Source organism: Mesoplodon bidens, assembly GCF_964165515.1.
Source record: "Mesoplodon bidens genome assembly, chromosome: 8".
Lineage (NCBI taxonomy): Eukaryota > Metazoa > Chordata > Mammalia > Artiodactyla > Ziphiidae > Mesoplodon > Mesoplodon bidens.
In genome coordinates, this window is record NC_138165.1 from 75725470 (window position 1) to 75739563 (window position 14094).

At 37.7% G+C, this 14094-nt stretch overlaps 2 protein-coding genes across 2 annotated transcripts in view; one reads left to right on the top strand and one right to left on the bottom strand.

Annotated features, from left to right (window-relative positions):
• The first annotated feature begins 680 nt into the window (after positions 1 to 680).
• MARS2 (methionyl-tRNA synthetase 2, mitochondrial) lies at positions 681 to 3042 on the top strand. The gene has a single exon (XM_081242761.1). It carries the CDS (start codon positions 735 to 737, stop codon positions 2490 to 2492), a length of 1758 nt encoding a protein of 585 aa, XP_081098887.1. The 5' UTR covers positions 681 to 734; the 3' UTR covers positions 2493 to 3042.
• A 10694-nt stretch (positions 3043 to 13736) lies between these two features.
• Positions 13737 to 14094, bottom strand: part of BOLL (boule homolog, RNA binding protein) — a gene marked incomplete at both ends in the record, with an annotated part of 61009 nt that continues 60651 nt past the window's right edge. Inside the window, one exon of the mRNA XM_081243263.1 lies at positions 13737 to 13856. Coding sequence (XP_081099389.1) covers positions 13737 to 13856 — 120 coding nt within the window. The remainder of the gene's footprint in view (positions 13857 to 14094) is intronic.

Below are 14094 nucleotides of genomic sequence, written 5' to 3' on the forward strand. Positions count from 1 at the left end.
CAACTACGTTGAGAAATAAATTTGAAGACTGCTTTTTCCTTAGGTGCAGAGTGACAACGTACTGCATTCCAGCTTTCTGGATCTCAGTAATCTTTGCAAAGACTGGGAACATCACAAGCCTACCTCTTTTGTTGATTCAACAAAAACTGCGTTTAGAGAAAGGATTTCTCTTACTTTTTCAGTTATCCTTCCCTCAAGTGCTTTAGGTCATTGTTTTTCTTCCTTCCCATCTCCCCCCTCCCTTCTGGATTTATTGTGCCCACTAGGTTCTGAGAGGAAAGGTATATGATATTTCAGATCCCTACGTTTACCAGAGCCTACGTAGAGGGCACACTCCTGCAATGTGCCAGCCACTGGCTGGTGTTTCAGAAATGCCTGAATACAAAATTCTTGCCCACAAGCAACTCAGTCTGGAGAAAAAAACCAGATTCATAAATATAAAATTAGAAAGCAGGACACGCAGTATGATATAGAAAGATAAAGATTTATCTGCTTCATAACCTCTCCTTCAGCCAGTTCCTCTACGCTATCGTCCTCGCTCGCTCCCGTAATTCATAACCGCTGTAACCGAGGCCCACGGAGGGGGGAGCGCGGGCGGAGCGGCGGAGGGCCGGCGCTCGGGGCCGGACTTCATTGGCTCTCTGGACGGAAGCGGCGGTGCGGCCCGGCTGCGCATGCGCCCCTCACACGTGCTTCCAGAACGCCCCCTCCGCCGCTTCATCTCAGCAGGCATCATGCTGCGGATTTCTGCCTTTCGGCTGCTAGGGCGCACGGGGGCGAGTAGGCTCTCGCTCCTGGAGGACTTTAGCTTACGCCACTACAGTTCGGACCCTCTCGGTTTCCGGGACGATACCCGCTACGCGCGCGCCTATTTCACCACACCCATCTTCTACGTGAACGCGGCGCCGCACATCGGGCACCTGTACTCGGCGCTACTGGCTGACGCCCTGTGCCGACACCATCGCCTCCGAGTTCCCAGCGCCGCCGCCACGCGATTCTCTACTGGTACCGATGAGCACGGCCTCAAGATTCAGCAGGCAGCAGCCGCTGCGGGCCTGGCTCCGTCCGAGCTGTGCGACAGAGTCTCTGCCCAGTTCCAGCAGCTTTTCCGGGAGGCTGACATCTCCTCCACCGACTTCATCCGCACCACTGAGGCCCGGCATCGGATGGCTGTGCAGCATTTCTGGGGGGTGCTGAAGGCTCGGGGTCTTCTCTACAAGGGGCTCTATGAAGGTTGGTATTGCGCCTCCGACGAGTGCTTCCTGCCTGAAGCCAAGGTCACCAGGCAGCCCGGCCCGTCGGGGGATTTGTGTCCTGTATCTCTGGAGAGCGGGCATCCCGTCTCCTGGACCAAGGAAGAAAACTACATTTTCAGGCTTTCCCAGTTCCGGGAGCCGCTCCAGCGGTGGCTGCGGGGCGACCCTCAGGCCATCACCCCGGAGCCATTCCATCACGCAGTCCTTCAGTGGCTGGAAGAGGAGCTGCCGGACCTATCTGTCTCTCGAAGGAGTAGCCACTTGCACTGGGGCATTCCGGTGCCCGGGGACGATTCGCAGACCATCTACGTATGGCTGGATGCCTTGGTCAACTACCTTACTGTAATTGGCTACCCAAACGCTGAGTTCAAATCTTGGTGGCCCACCACCTCTCATATCATAGGCAAGGACATTCTCAAATTCCATGCTATCTATTGGCCTGCCCTCCTCTTAGGGGCCGGCATGAGCCCACCACACCGCATCTATGTTCACTCCCACTGGACGGTCTGTGGTCAAAAGATGTCTAAGAGTTTGGGCAACGTGGTGGATCCCAGGACATGCCTTGACCGCTATACTGTGGATGGCTTCCGCTACTTTCTCCTTCGTCAGGGCGTCCCCAACTGGGACTGTGATTACTATGGTGAAAAGGTGGTTAAGTTGTTGGATTCTGAGCTGGCATTTGCTTTGGGAGGTCTCTTGAACCGATGCACTGCCAACAGAATAAATCCTTCTGGGACCTATCCGGCTTTTTGCACTACCTGCTTTCCCAGTGAGCCAGGGTTGGTGGGGCCATCAGGTCGTGCTCAGGCAGAGGACTATGCTCTGGTGAGCGCAGTGGCCACTTTGCCCAAGCAGGTGGCAGACCACTATGATAACTTTCAGATCTATAAGGCTCTGGAGGCAGTATCCAGCTGTGTCCGGCAAACTAATGGCTTTGTCCAAAGGCATGCACCGTGGAAGTTGAACTGGGAGAGCCCAGTGGATGCTCCCTGGCTGGGTACTGTGCTTCATGTGGCCTTGGAATGTTTGCGAGTCTTTGGAACTTTGCTCCAGCCTGTCACCCCAAGCCTAGCTGACAAGCTGCTGTCTAGGTTGGGGGTCTCTGCCACAGAGAGGGGCCTTGGAGAGCTCCATTTCTTGCCTCGATTCTATGGACATCCATGCCCTTTTGAAGGGAGGAGGCTGGGACCTGAAACTGGGGTCTTGTTTCCAAGACTGGACCAGTCCAGGGCCTAGCTGGTAAAAGCCCATAAGACCTAGAAACTCAGTTCTTATTAGCTTGTGGTAAAAAACCAAACGTCTTATTTTCTTATTTTTCATTTTCAGGAAAGTTATACTAATGCTTCTAAAGTGTTGCATCAAATGAGCACATAAGTAATGTCCCTGTGAAAAGAGGTTTGTAGCCTTTCAGGAGCCTACTCCCTACTCTTCAGTCCTTTGTGTCCATTAACCACTGTCCTTTGCACCCCAGTGTCTCTAAGATGTCTCCAGAGGAAAGGTGGGTAAGAGACAACTTTGCTGATACTACTCCTTCTCATTGAGCCTCTGTCCAAACCACAGTTATTTGCCCAGACTACCTCTCATGGCTTGTTTGTCACTGGCCTGGCCTCTGCTGGGCAAATTAGTGCGTGTGGGGGTTGGAAGCCCCCTCCCTCAGCTTTTACTTTGTTATATATGTTGGGTCTCCTGTTAAAAAGAGGTTGTTTCATTAAACCTTTAAAAACCAGTGTCCTAGACTAGATGATTTTTGCCTATGTTTATATTCTCAATTCTTAACAACCATGACTCCCTGCTTTGCTAGTTAATAATCCAGTAGTTGTGCTTTGTAACATTACACTTTAACCAGTAGATGGCTCTAGTCTCACACATTTAATTACTTAACATTGAGGTTTCAGAATATTTAGAATAGGTTTTCTGCTTCCTAATTTTGCATAATTTAAATTTAAAGAAAACATTTTATTGCTTTCCTTAAAATAAGGATAACTGCAACCACTGCTGTTTTACAGTAAGCAATAGAAAGATCAGAATCCTTAGTTTTTTTCAGACTACTGAAAAAGGACATTTACTCTATTAAATGTTTAGTAAGCTAATAAGTAAAGGTATCACTTTTGTTTGGACTATGATGAATTATAAAGCTCTTTTGAGGTACTTGGTATGTTAAAAATTTTTTAAACTTTAATAACATTAGGTTTACAGGTATGATTTTAAAAATCTGTAGATAGTTCAAAAGGGCAATATTTTCTTTATATTTCTTGGTCTTAATTTTGTTATCCACATACATAATTTACCTTATATGATTTCTTTTGGTCAATCAGGGTCTATAATACAACATAGAAATTGTGGAATAGCTAATATAAATCTTAATACATTTACTTTCAAGTAGTTTTTACTAATTATTTCCTTTGCTCCTTTAACTTATTAAAGCTTAAAAGTTTCTAAGTACCTTATCCAGATCTGTTCTGTTGCATTTGTTGAAGGTGATGGTGAAGGGAGGAAATGATCAATGTTCCAGGAATCTCAAACTGGATTTAGGGATCTCTCCAAGGCTCCATAAGAGAACATCACAGAGAAGATGTTAAGGTATCAACTTATACAATGACTACAACATAGTAAGCCAGCATTATATCTCATAGGTGATTGGACAGCTAGGGCAAAGTTGAAAATGAGAACTTTCCTTGAGATATCCATTCTAAGCATTGTAGCAAGCAGAGAGGGCTCACCATGAAGTAAACTGTGCTGGTAGTTCCCCCAGATTTATTCTGGGTGCTACTGTTCAGCTCCAGTTTCTGTTTATTAGTTGGTGTGGCGAAAGATTTCTGGTTGCTTGGAAACATTGCTTAGAAAAGAACGCTCGAAGGCATCCTAAAGGTGGAAGGACCATTTCTACCAGTGTTCCTTTAGATTCTCCTTATTCTTCATAATGGAATCCAGTTACCTGCTGGGATTACTAGGGTAGATTACTGGGACCTAGGATGGAGTGTAATGTCTCAGAACTGGATAGCAGAGTAGTGAAAGAGATGGGATGTGTTTACATGGATGAAGGAAAACAGACTTGGAAAACCAGCATTGATAACTTCTGCCTTCGAAGTGCCATTATAAGTCTTACAGTTCCTATCATGAATGGAGGGACAGTGTCCTCCACTTGAATGATCTTTCCTATGGCCTAATGCTGGTCAGTACACTGGACATTGGCTTGCTGGGTGTTAATAGAGTGCCTTTTGTTCAGTCTGTCATTTGTGTAGGCACTTAACTTCTACCAGAGTATTTGTGGTACTGGAGGACACAGGAAAACAGGGAAACCAAAGAGGAGAGGGCATAATTTTTACAGAAGACAGGATATTTTGAGTGAAGAAGTGTGGTAAGTTGGATATGACTTATTCTGTGGTGATATGGAAGATGAACCAGTTGGATTCTCTGTAGGAGGCAAAACAGGTAAAAGCAAATACCCTTTGAGTACCGAGGTGATATGTTATTTAATCCAGCAGTTTAAGAATGGCAAGTGGAGGATAGGTGAGACTTAAAACTGGCAGGGATGCACTTTCAAGAGAGGACATCCTAACCACTTGTGGGAGATGATGATAAACTTGTAGACATCTAAGAAGTCCCCTATTCCAGAATTGCTAACACCTTATCTGGCATCTGTGGGTTCCTTGACCAGAAAGGAAGTTTCTCCCAAGTACTACCCTAAGGCTGTCAAGTATTCATTTTCGAGTATTCTTGGAGGCAGTGTTGCATGAGTGATAGAGCACTGTTCAGGTGTTCATGGAATGTCACGTTAAAGTAATAATAAGCTGTCAACCCAGTAGACTACAGTCTACTATGAAGTCATGCAAGAAGTTGTGGGCAATGTATATGTGTGGCACCATTGTATATTAGAGGGCTATTCCACAAGTGAACTCGTAGATTAGGCACCTCAGAAGTCAGAAGACCTATGGCTATGTGGAGGTCAAGAATAGGCAGGAACAAGAAATAGTTGCAGTCTCATTTCATTGAAATCTCACACTTATTCTGGAAGTAGACCTCGTTATTTTTCTTAAGCACCTGTGTGACTCTATAAGGGCTGAGAAGAGCCTGATAAATAGAATTTTAAGTTGATGCGCTCAAGAAGGCATAGACTCGGACATGGGCTCTGAGGCACAAGCCTTTTTTCTTTTTCCCCTATAGCTGTATCTATGATTGGCACATAACTCTTTAGATCTGGGAAGTTCCGAAATTGAAGTAAAGTTGGTCAGGTTGTGGGCCTCCAACTAGGAAGACTTATAATCATGAAGTAGCTTGGGTAGCAGGTGGCAGTACCAACCATTCAACAGATTACTCCTTGGGCATTATGGTAGGGATGGTTTCCTGGCTGTCTGCTTCACCCCTAAGTGAGTGTGTAGTTGCAGTGTTGGCCTGCATTAGTGTAACCTTGAGTTACAGTGGGGAAGCAGCCATGCCTCTTGACTAAGACTTGGTCTATAAAGTTGCTGTCTGACAATCTATAATTGCCTCCTAGAGGCAGTCCCCCCCATCCATAGTTCTACCAGATGGAGAACAACTGTTCTTGCTGGTAAGGTCTGGGACGCTGTAAACCTTGATGGGTCCTTGCCCTCATCTTTTGCCAGAATGAGTAGTATCAGTGGATCTGAAAAGGTATGGACCTACTGGCAGTCGTTTGTCTATTTTTGCTGAGAAAGTTACCTAGTTCAGAGAGCCTGGGGGGAGCTAGGGCACGGGTCGAGGTAACCAAGAGTACAAGTTAGGGGGTTCAGTTCTAGAACAAAGACTTGGAGCCCCTTGCAAAACTAAGACAGTATGAAATATGTCATTTCAGCACAACACAGCTGGCCCTGCCCCTTCTTGTAGGAGCTTTGGATAGGACTGGTTAACCTCTATCAATAGGAACACACTAAATTTGGAGGTTAACATTGCTGGAAGGGCCAGAACAGTAACAACCAAGTTAATTAAGGTTAATTAGTGGGGATTTTAGCCTTTCAAGAAGAGGGTCTTACTCTTTTTTGAGATAGAGGCTAGGAGAAGCCCAGCCTAAGCTGCTTTCTTCTATCATCAAGAACTACTTTCCGAGAGGAAGGGACTAACCAGTGTTGGCCTGCATTAGTGTAACCTCAGAGGTGAAACTGACTTATTTTTTAGGTGGTCCTGGGTTACCCAGTATAGATCCTCTGAATTAAGGGGAACCATGTAAGGGAATAGTTGACCATATGTAAAATATCTTGCTTAAGATTATATCACATTAATTAGTTTCTACTTAAATTTCCATGATGAGTAAAGGGGATTGGGAAGAGGTACACACCAAGAGGATCTTCCTATGGCCTTGACAACTACAAATAATATACTCTGTACTGTACCTCTTCTCATGAATAGCTATTGGGAGCTTCAGCCTTACTTGGATCTTCACCAAAGTAAGGTGAGACTATATTATAGAAGTTCCATCCTTGGCTATGAACTGTATTTCATTCCCATTTAGTTTATGACACAGTTTACTCACCATAGATTTTCAAGTCCACAGCTCCTCATTTAAGAACAGTATGGTATGCGATGTCAGAATGTTTCAGGAAACCAAATGTATGATCTGCAAGAAGAAAATAACTCCAAGGAGAGATGAGCTCTGCCTTCAGTTCATTAAGGATTTTTGGATGAAACATCTGCAGAGGGCCTGGAAGACTCACTGGGTAAGCTGGAGAGACAGCTCTAGGAATAACTGTGGAAATGGATGTTGCTAATTTTCTTAGTGTATGGTAGGGGTAAAATGGTACTAACCTCCCTATGCTACCACTCTTAAGGCCATGCCTTGTACATATACCCCCTCATTGGTTGACAGTCACTGGTTTGTGGGATTGAACAGGAAGATGAACCTTCAAAAACTAGTTTATGGTTGACTGTTACAGATTGGAATCATTGTTCTATTCTCTTAATTCAATACATTCAATAAAAATATGACTCATTACACTTTCCTGATTAAAATACTTTTAAAAGGGTAATAACCTTTACTCTGGAACACATTAAATATGATAGTATCAGTAATCTGACTTCCTTTGAACTAATCTAGAAATGTCTACTGGTTAAAAGCCTGTAAATATTAAATAATAAATATTAAATAATTAAATAATAAATATTAATTGTGTAAATATTACACAATTTAGTTAATCACTAAAATAATACAACTAGAATGTATTTCTTCTTAGCCAGATGAAATGTTAAAAAACTCAATCCAACAGAAGACAGGAAGGTTAAAAAAAGGACAAAGAAAAATGAAAAATATGGTAAAGAAAACCCATAATAAGATGGCAGAAATGCATATAAATATATAAGTAATTATAATAAAACAATATCATAGGATGGACGTCCTGTCAAAAGACAGCAATATTCAAGCTTAAGTTTAAAGTTAGCTATATGTAGTTAAAAGGTATATACTTAAACATAGCAAAATAAGACATGAAGAAACACTAGGCATATGTTAACCAAAAGAAAGCTGGTATCATAATATTAATAGTAGACAATCTATTTTGAGGGGAAAACCATTACTAAAGATGAAGTGAGACTTAATATAGAAGGAATAATATACCAATAAGTTATGACAATTAAACTTGTATAATCTAACAACAGCCTCAAAATATAAAAAGTTAAAACTGAAAATGACAAGAAATGTTCAAATTTGGAAAGAAATGAGACTGCCATTTGTGAGTTCAGAGAAACCAGGCAATGAGAAAGTAAAAATTAATAACTTACACTAGACATTAGCATTTCAGTTTTTAATGCTCACTACCCAAGTGTATCATCACTGTTAAGGGGAGAAAAAAATGAAAAATTTATAGCAGGTAAGGTTTTGTGACTCTAAAGCCTTATCTTTTCCATGCATGCTTCTGCGAAAATAATAACTTGCTTTTTGAATAGAAATGTCAGCAAATATACTTGTTCAGTGAGTCCTCTCTAGATTATTAAAAGGGGAGGACCCCATGGCCATAATTTTGCCAAATTTTCTAATTGAAGAAAGCTTCTAATTGAAGATAAATAAAGGTGAAGGAAGAGGACCACCAGTTCTGTGTTCCTTATTTGTGTTCTCTCATTTACTTTTTCCATCAACCCTATGAAGTATTATTCTAACTCTGTTTAACTGATAAGAAATTGAGACACAGAGACATTAAGTAACTTGGCTAAGGTTATACAGCTTATAAAACAGGAGAGCCTAGACTCAAACTTATTTTAGTGCCAGAGCCTCAGCACCATCCTTAACATCAACACCATGACAATCCCTGAGTGTATATTGAGGGAACTGTACTGTGGGGAAGAGGAAGCAGTAAAATCAGATCCAAAGATCTGAAGATGAAAAGTCTAAATAAGAACACTTAATTAAAATACATTCAGTGTTTCAAGAAGAGGAATTGGTTCTTGATAGCTAGATTATGAAACGTATGAGTGCCAAAAATGAAACTTAGAAAAAATGCTTACCTTATCATGAAATATATATTTTTTTGCTTTCAATAGTTTCCTTTGTATTTGAAGCCTGCTTATGTGTTCTAGTGTAAATTGTTAAAAATTTTAATAACTCTATAGCCTCTATTTTTCTTTTTCCTTAAGATTATTTTGTTTCTTATTTTCAGAAGAGTGTTCCAAATTTTTGAATCCAACAGTTCCCAAAGTGAAAGAATGTTGTCATAAATTCATAAATCTAAGTATTTAAAAGTAACATTTTACTAATCAATACTTTATACATTTATCTCTAAACATGAAAACATATCAATATCCATGAGTTTGAATTAATTATTAAAGTAACAAAGCCAGAGAATTTTATTAGGTCACAAACACTGAAATTTTTTCATTTCATACATACAGTTTTAATACAAATGAACTTATTAAAAGACTCATCTATTTATTAACAATTTAAGTTCTATGGATTTACTGAACATTTCTTACTATATTCTTATGACATCTTTCCTAACAAGCTTGCAGAAACCAGATTAAATGCCTTTGACTCTAGTTATTACCAAAGCAAATACCACCCTGTTAGCTAAAATGCCACATACTGGATAATTCCTGGTAAATTATATCTGATATATGTCATATATGATGGTCAAGACATGTTTTAACTTCCACAGATTAGAGACTTTATTATGAATTGCATAAAGAATACTCTGTCATGTTTTACTTTTTAAATGAAATGTAGCTAAAGTTGGACATGGGCTACACCTTGCAGAAGTTCAGGATGAAACCTAAGTGTATATAGGTCTCTTAGCTATCATCTGAATTGTATTTTTAAAAATATATCAAAAGGTATTAAAGTCCTTCCTAACTTGGAAGCTAAGAACATCTACACCTTTATTTTACGTTTTAAATAATTTCTTCAGAACTCTATTTAAATTCAAGCTATATAATCCCATAGTTAGCAAGGCATGATGGGTACTTTTACAGTATGTTTTGCATGGTAGATTATGACTTGCTTATAGAATCAGACTGATATATTATAAAAAATATCCTACATATAGCATTTTTAAGATTACCTTTAAAAATCACTTGCTGGGCTTCCCTGGTGGCGTGGTCGTTGAGAGTCCGCCTGCCGATGCAGGGGACACGGGTTCGTGCCCCGGTCTGGGAAGATCCCACATGCCGCGGAGCGGTTGGGCCCGTGAGCTATGGCCGCTGAGCCTGCGCGTCCGGAGCCTGTGCTCCGCAACGGGAGAGGCCACGAGAGTGAGAGGCCCGCGTACCGCAAAAAAAAAAAAAAAAATCACTTGCTGAAGGAATTTATATAGGCATTCCTAAAGCAAAGAACCTTCAATCCTGGTAAACTGAAATTATTGCATTAACTTTGTATATTTAAATTTCTATAAAAATTATTTTATGGAAACTCCCTACATTTTTAAAAAGCAAAACTTTTTAGTCCTGAGTTCAGTTTCATTTTACAGCTCATTACTGGAATGTAATTAAATAAATCAAGTTACAATGTGTAAGAAGCCCATTTTGATATTATAGAAGAAGATCATTAAGTACTAAAATAAAATGAATTATTGAAAATATATATAGTTAAGTGCATGAAAGCTGATGGTTGGATTTTCACACCATTTTAAGATTTAGAAGGAGTATTTTTTGCTGAGTATAAAGGAAATATTTTTAACATTCATTATGACATTGACCCAGTTAAAAAAAAATCTATTAGTTGATCAATCCTCAAAGAATAAAGTTTTTTCTTATTAAAATGTCCACATAAAAATCAGCTTCTAGAAGGTAGTTAATTCCTAACAAATTTTAAATAAAACATTTTTGGATGTAAATAATGTCATAAAATTGGTTTTCTAGTCTAAGGAGAGTATTTAGCACTTCTTCCTTTTTCCATAGTTCATGGAGACCATCTAGAAGTGAAGCTATGAGTTGTGGGGCACAAAAACCAATAGAAATATATAACTGTGTAGCTAAGTGTAAAAATTAGGAAATCAACCTAATCTCAGACAGAAAAACAAAGGAAAAATAATGAAAACTTACTGCTTAACATCAAATGTAGTGTGAAGGGGGCTAGCCAAGTTCAACTAAGTTATCAAAACCCATCATTGGTAAGTTTGTAGAGGTAAGTGTTTTAAATATTCAATATGTGAAGGTAGGTAAGTCTGAGCTTGAGTTTTAAACAAGTCATTCTTTAAAGATAGACACACAGCTAGGGCACAGGCATAAAAATGTATTTGGTAAACACAGGATTGTTGCTGAGTTTATTTTCATTCTTCCTTTGGCACAGACATTAGGATATTAAATGTTATTTTATTGAGAGCCATTCTCACAAACAATTGGATCTTGCCTGAATAAAATAACCCTAAGGTTGACTTTACTAGTCAGTATTTGGGTATGTATAGGGTAGGAAAAATTTACATCTATTAGTATCTTTTAAAAAATAGTTTGTATAATAGATCAGATACTAATAAGGATTTTAGGAAGTTTGTTCTATGTGTTTCTAAAAATATGTAAGTGGATATTGTGTAGCTTTCTTTGCTTTGGTACCAAAGTTAGACATGTTAAAAACAAAAATCCTAAATATGATTAGCAAGAAACACATTGAAAGTATTAAAAGTAATCTCAAATTGTTAGGGTATACTTTAAAATTATTATCCTTTAGATGTTTTCTCCAAAATACCAAAGGAAAAAAAAAAGATATGCTTTCTTAGGTAATACTATTTCCTTTATGTACTATCATTGGTTGTTTCAGAACTATATGAGGCTAAGCATAAGGGTTTAGTTTCCTTATCTTTGTTCATTTTTATATCAGGACATAATAAAAAGGACCTTGATAATTAAAAGCTAAAATATTGATCTCTTATAGTTATTAAAGCTGTTTTTGCTATCATGGGTATGTTATATTAGCTATAAAATAAGAGGAAAACATCACAATGTAAGCAGAACAGGTTTTTTTGGGTACATTAACTTTCATACTACCTCCATTTTTTCTGTATTTTATATCTGGAGAGAAAAATGAAGTAATATAATCTTTATAGAATTGAATGAATGCACTGTGGAAGTACATAAAAACATTTTGGTAAAGAGCACAACTGCCTACAATATATTAGCTAAGAAAAATACCAATGTAAATCTTTTTTTGAAGCAAAATGCAATTATTCTTGGACTCTAGAAATTTATAAAAGTTCTAGAACAAAAATGCCTTGTTATATACTGAATAAGCCTGAATTATAAATATGGGATTAAAATGTATACTGAAAACACCAGACAAGACAAGTGGAGTATTATATTGTTTCATGATCTTTTTGACTAGGGCTCTAACTATAGAACACTGGACCATAACATACAGCATGCTACTTTCAAAATTAATGTAGCAAAATAAAATATTCTCAATAGGTGGACTGGCCTTTGGATGTGCCAGAATATTCTTTATATTATTTATTCTATAACACTGTGCTATTACATTTTATTCCTCAACATAAATATTTTAGCCCAGAAACATTTTGGTGATATACTCCAAAAATATATACATCAATGGATAGTTCATTATTCTTTATGAGACAGGGTTAAAAAAATTAACTCAAATTATAACTGGGTTATCTAATATTGTAAGAAAGTTTTAAAATATAATTTAAAAAAATAAATAATTCTTATTCTTTCCTAACAGAAGTGCAAACCAACTCTACTTCTTTGAGTGGACACGAAATTAAAATAGTGAATAAGATAAGACTCCTAGCATTGTGCAATCAAATTTAAATAAATGCTATAATTTCCATGTAGTCAATTTAAATATTGCTTATTTATATAACAATTTTTATTCTTTATTATTAGCCCAACCTTCTATAAAAGGAATATAATGTTTTTGCAGAAGAAAGTTGGGATATATATTAAACAGGTAGCATTTAAAGAAAAGTTGGCATGACCATTTTTTAATTTAAAAAGTTCTACTTAATGTGGCACTTTTTTAAATTATAAACTTTTCCAATTCTGTAAGAGCAGACAATCAAGCTTTGTATTTAAAAGATGAAAAATAATGTTGTGGTTAAGTTTTATTTAGTCAAAGTTAATGTTTTTAAAGTCTAAAGACCTCACAAACTAAGACCTGAATGAAAGATAAAAAGGAATATTGACAGTGTCACTGTGTTAAAGGAAGAAATATGTATTGAATCGGACATGATATATGCAGTGAATGCTTACACTTGCTAAGATGCTATAAGAACCCTTATACTTCTAGTATGAATAACAAGAGGGCCAGAAATAAATATGGAGATATCTTTAAGTATATTTAAGAATTGTGTCAACTTTGGCCATAGTAATTAGTATAAAATAAATGGTCATCATATGACAGATTTCCAGATATTATATATACAAATTATATATATATTAATATCTGGCAAAATTTCTAATGTAAACCTAGAATTTGAAATGTTTTATCAAAAACACTTAATATAAGTAAAATATACACAAACCTAGATATAGTGAAAACAAAATAATGTGGAACCTAAAATCTTCTATACATATTATCTCCCTAATTATCGAGATAGTGTTTTTTAGAATTTACCTTATTACAACAAATGGTTTGTTGCTATGTATATTCTGTATATGCCATGCTGTGTCTAAAAACTATAAAACATCTGGAATAAAACTGTAAAATCCAAACACCGAAGATGTTTTTAAGTGGTTGTATATGACATTATCATGTTGATAAGATAGCCAGATGATGACCAAATTTTTCAAACTATCACGATACTTGTTTTATAGATATAACCTTTGTTCTATTTGTTACAGATTATAAGTCTGTGTTACTTAAGTGTGTGTGAATTAATAAAGGAAACCATGATTTTATCCTGTAACTCCAGTGTTCTGGCTACTAAGATTTCTTTACTTCCCTTAAAAAAGCAAAAACATTTAACCTTAAGTACATCCAAAACCCTCATACTTGTTACCAGACCACACATGGGGCTAGTTGTTTTCTATTATTGGATAAAATAGTTATCCAAGACTCTACTTAACAGAATCAGTAGAGGAAGGTGGAGTAAGAATTCAATTCTCTGCTCTGAAATGTTTTCTAGGATGAAAGTGTGGGCTTCGAGAATATCGAGGTTTCAAACCTACAGATGAAGGTTGAGAAAAGCTTCTTCTCACAGAATGTAACCTTGGTTCCTATTAAGAGATTTAAAGAAAATAATGGTTTTAATGCATTTTAAATGGCTCTTATTATTACCTAAGGGGAAGATTTTTTTTTTTTTTTGTGCTTTCACTTCTCTACTACCCCTCACTTTGTCTTATTTATCACAAATAAAATAGAAGCTTTATATTCCTACTTCTGAATCTGAGAATCTACTTGGATTGTACACATTTTTGCCTTCGCTCCTTTTTTTGTTTGTTTGTTTTTCTTTTT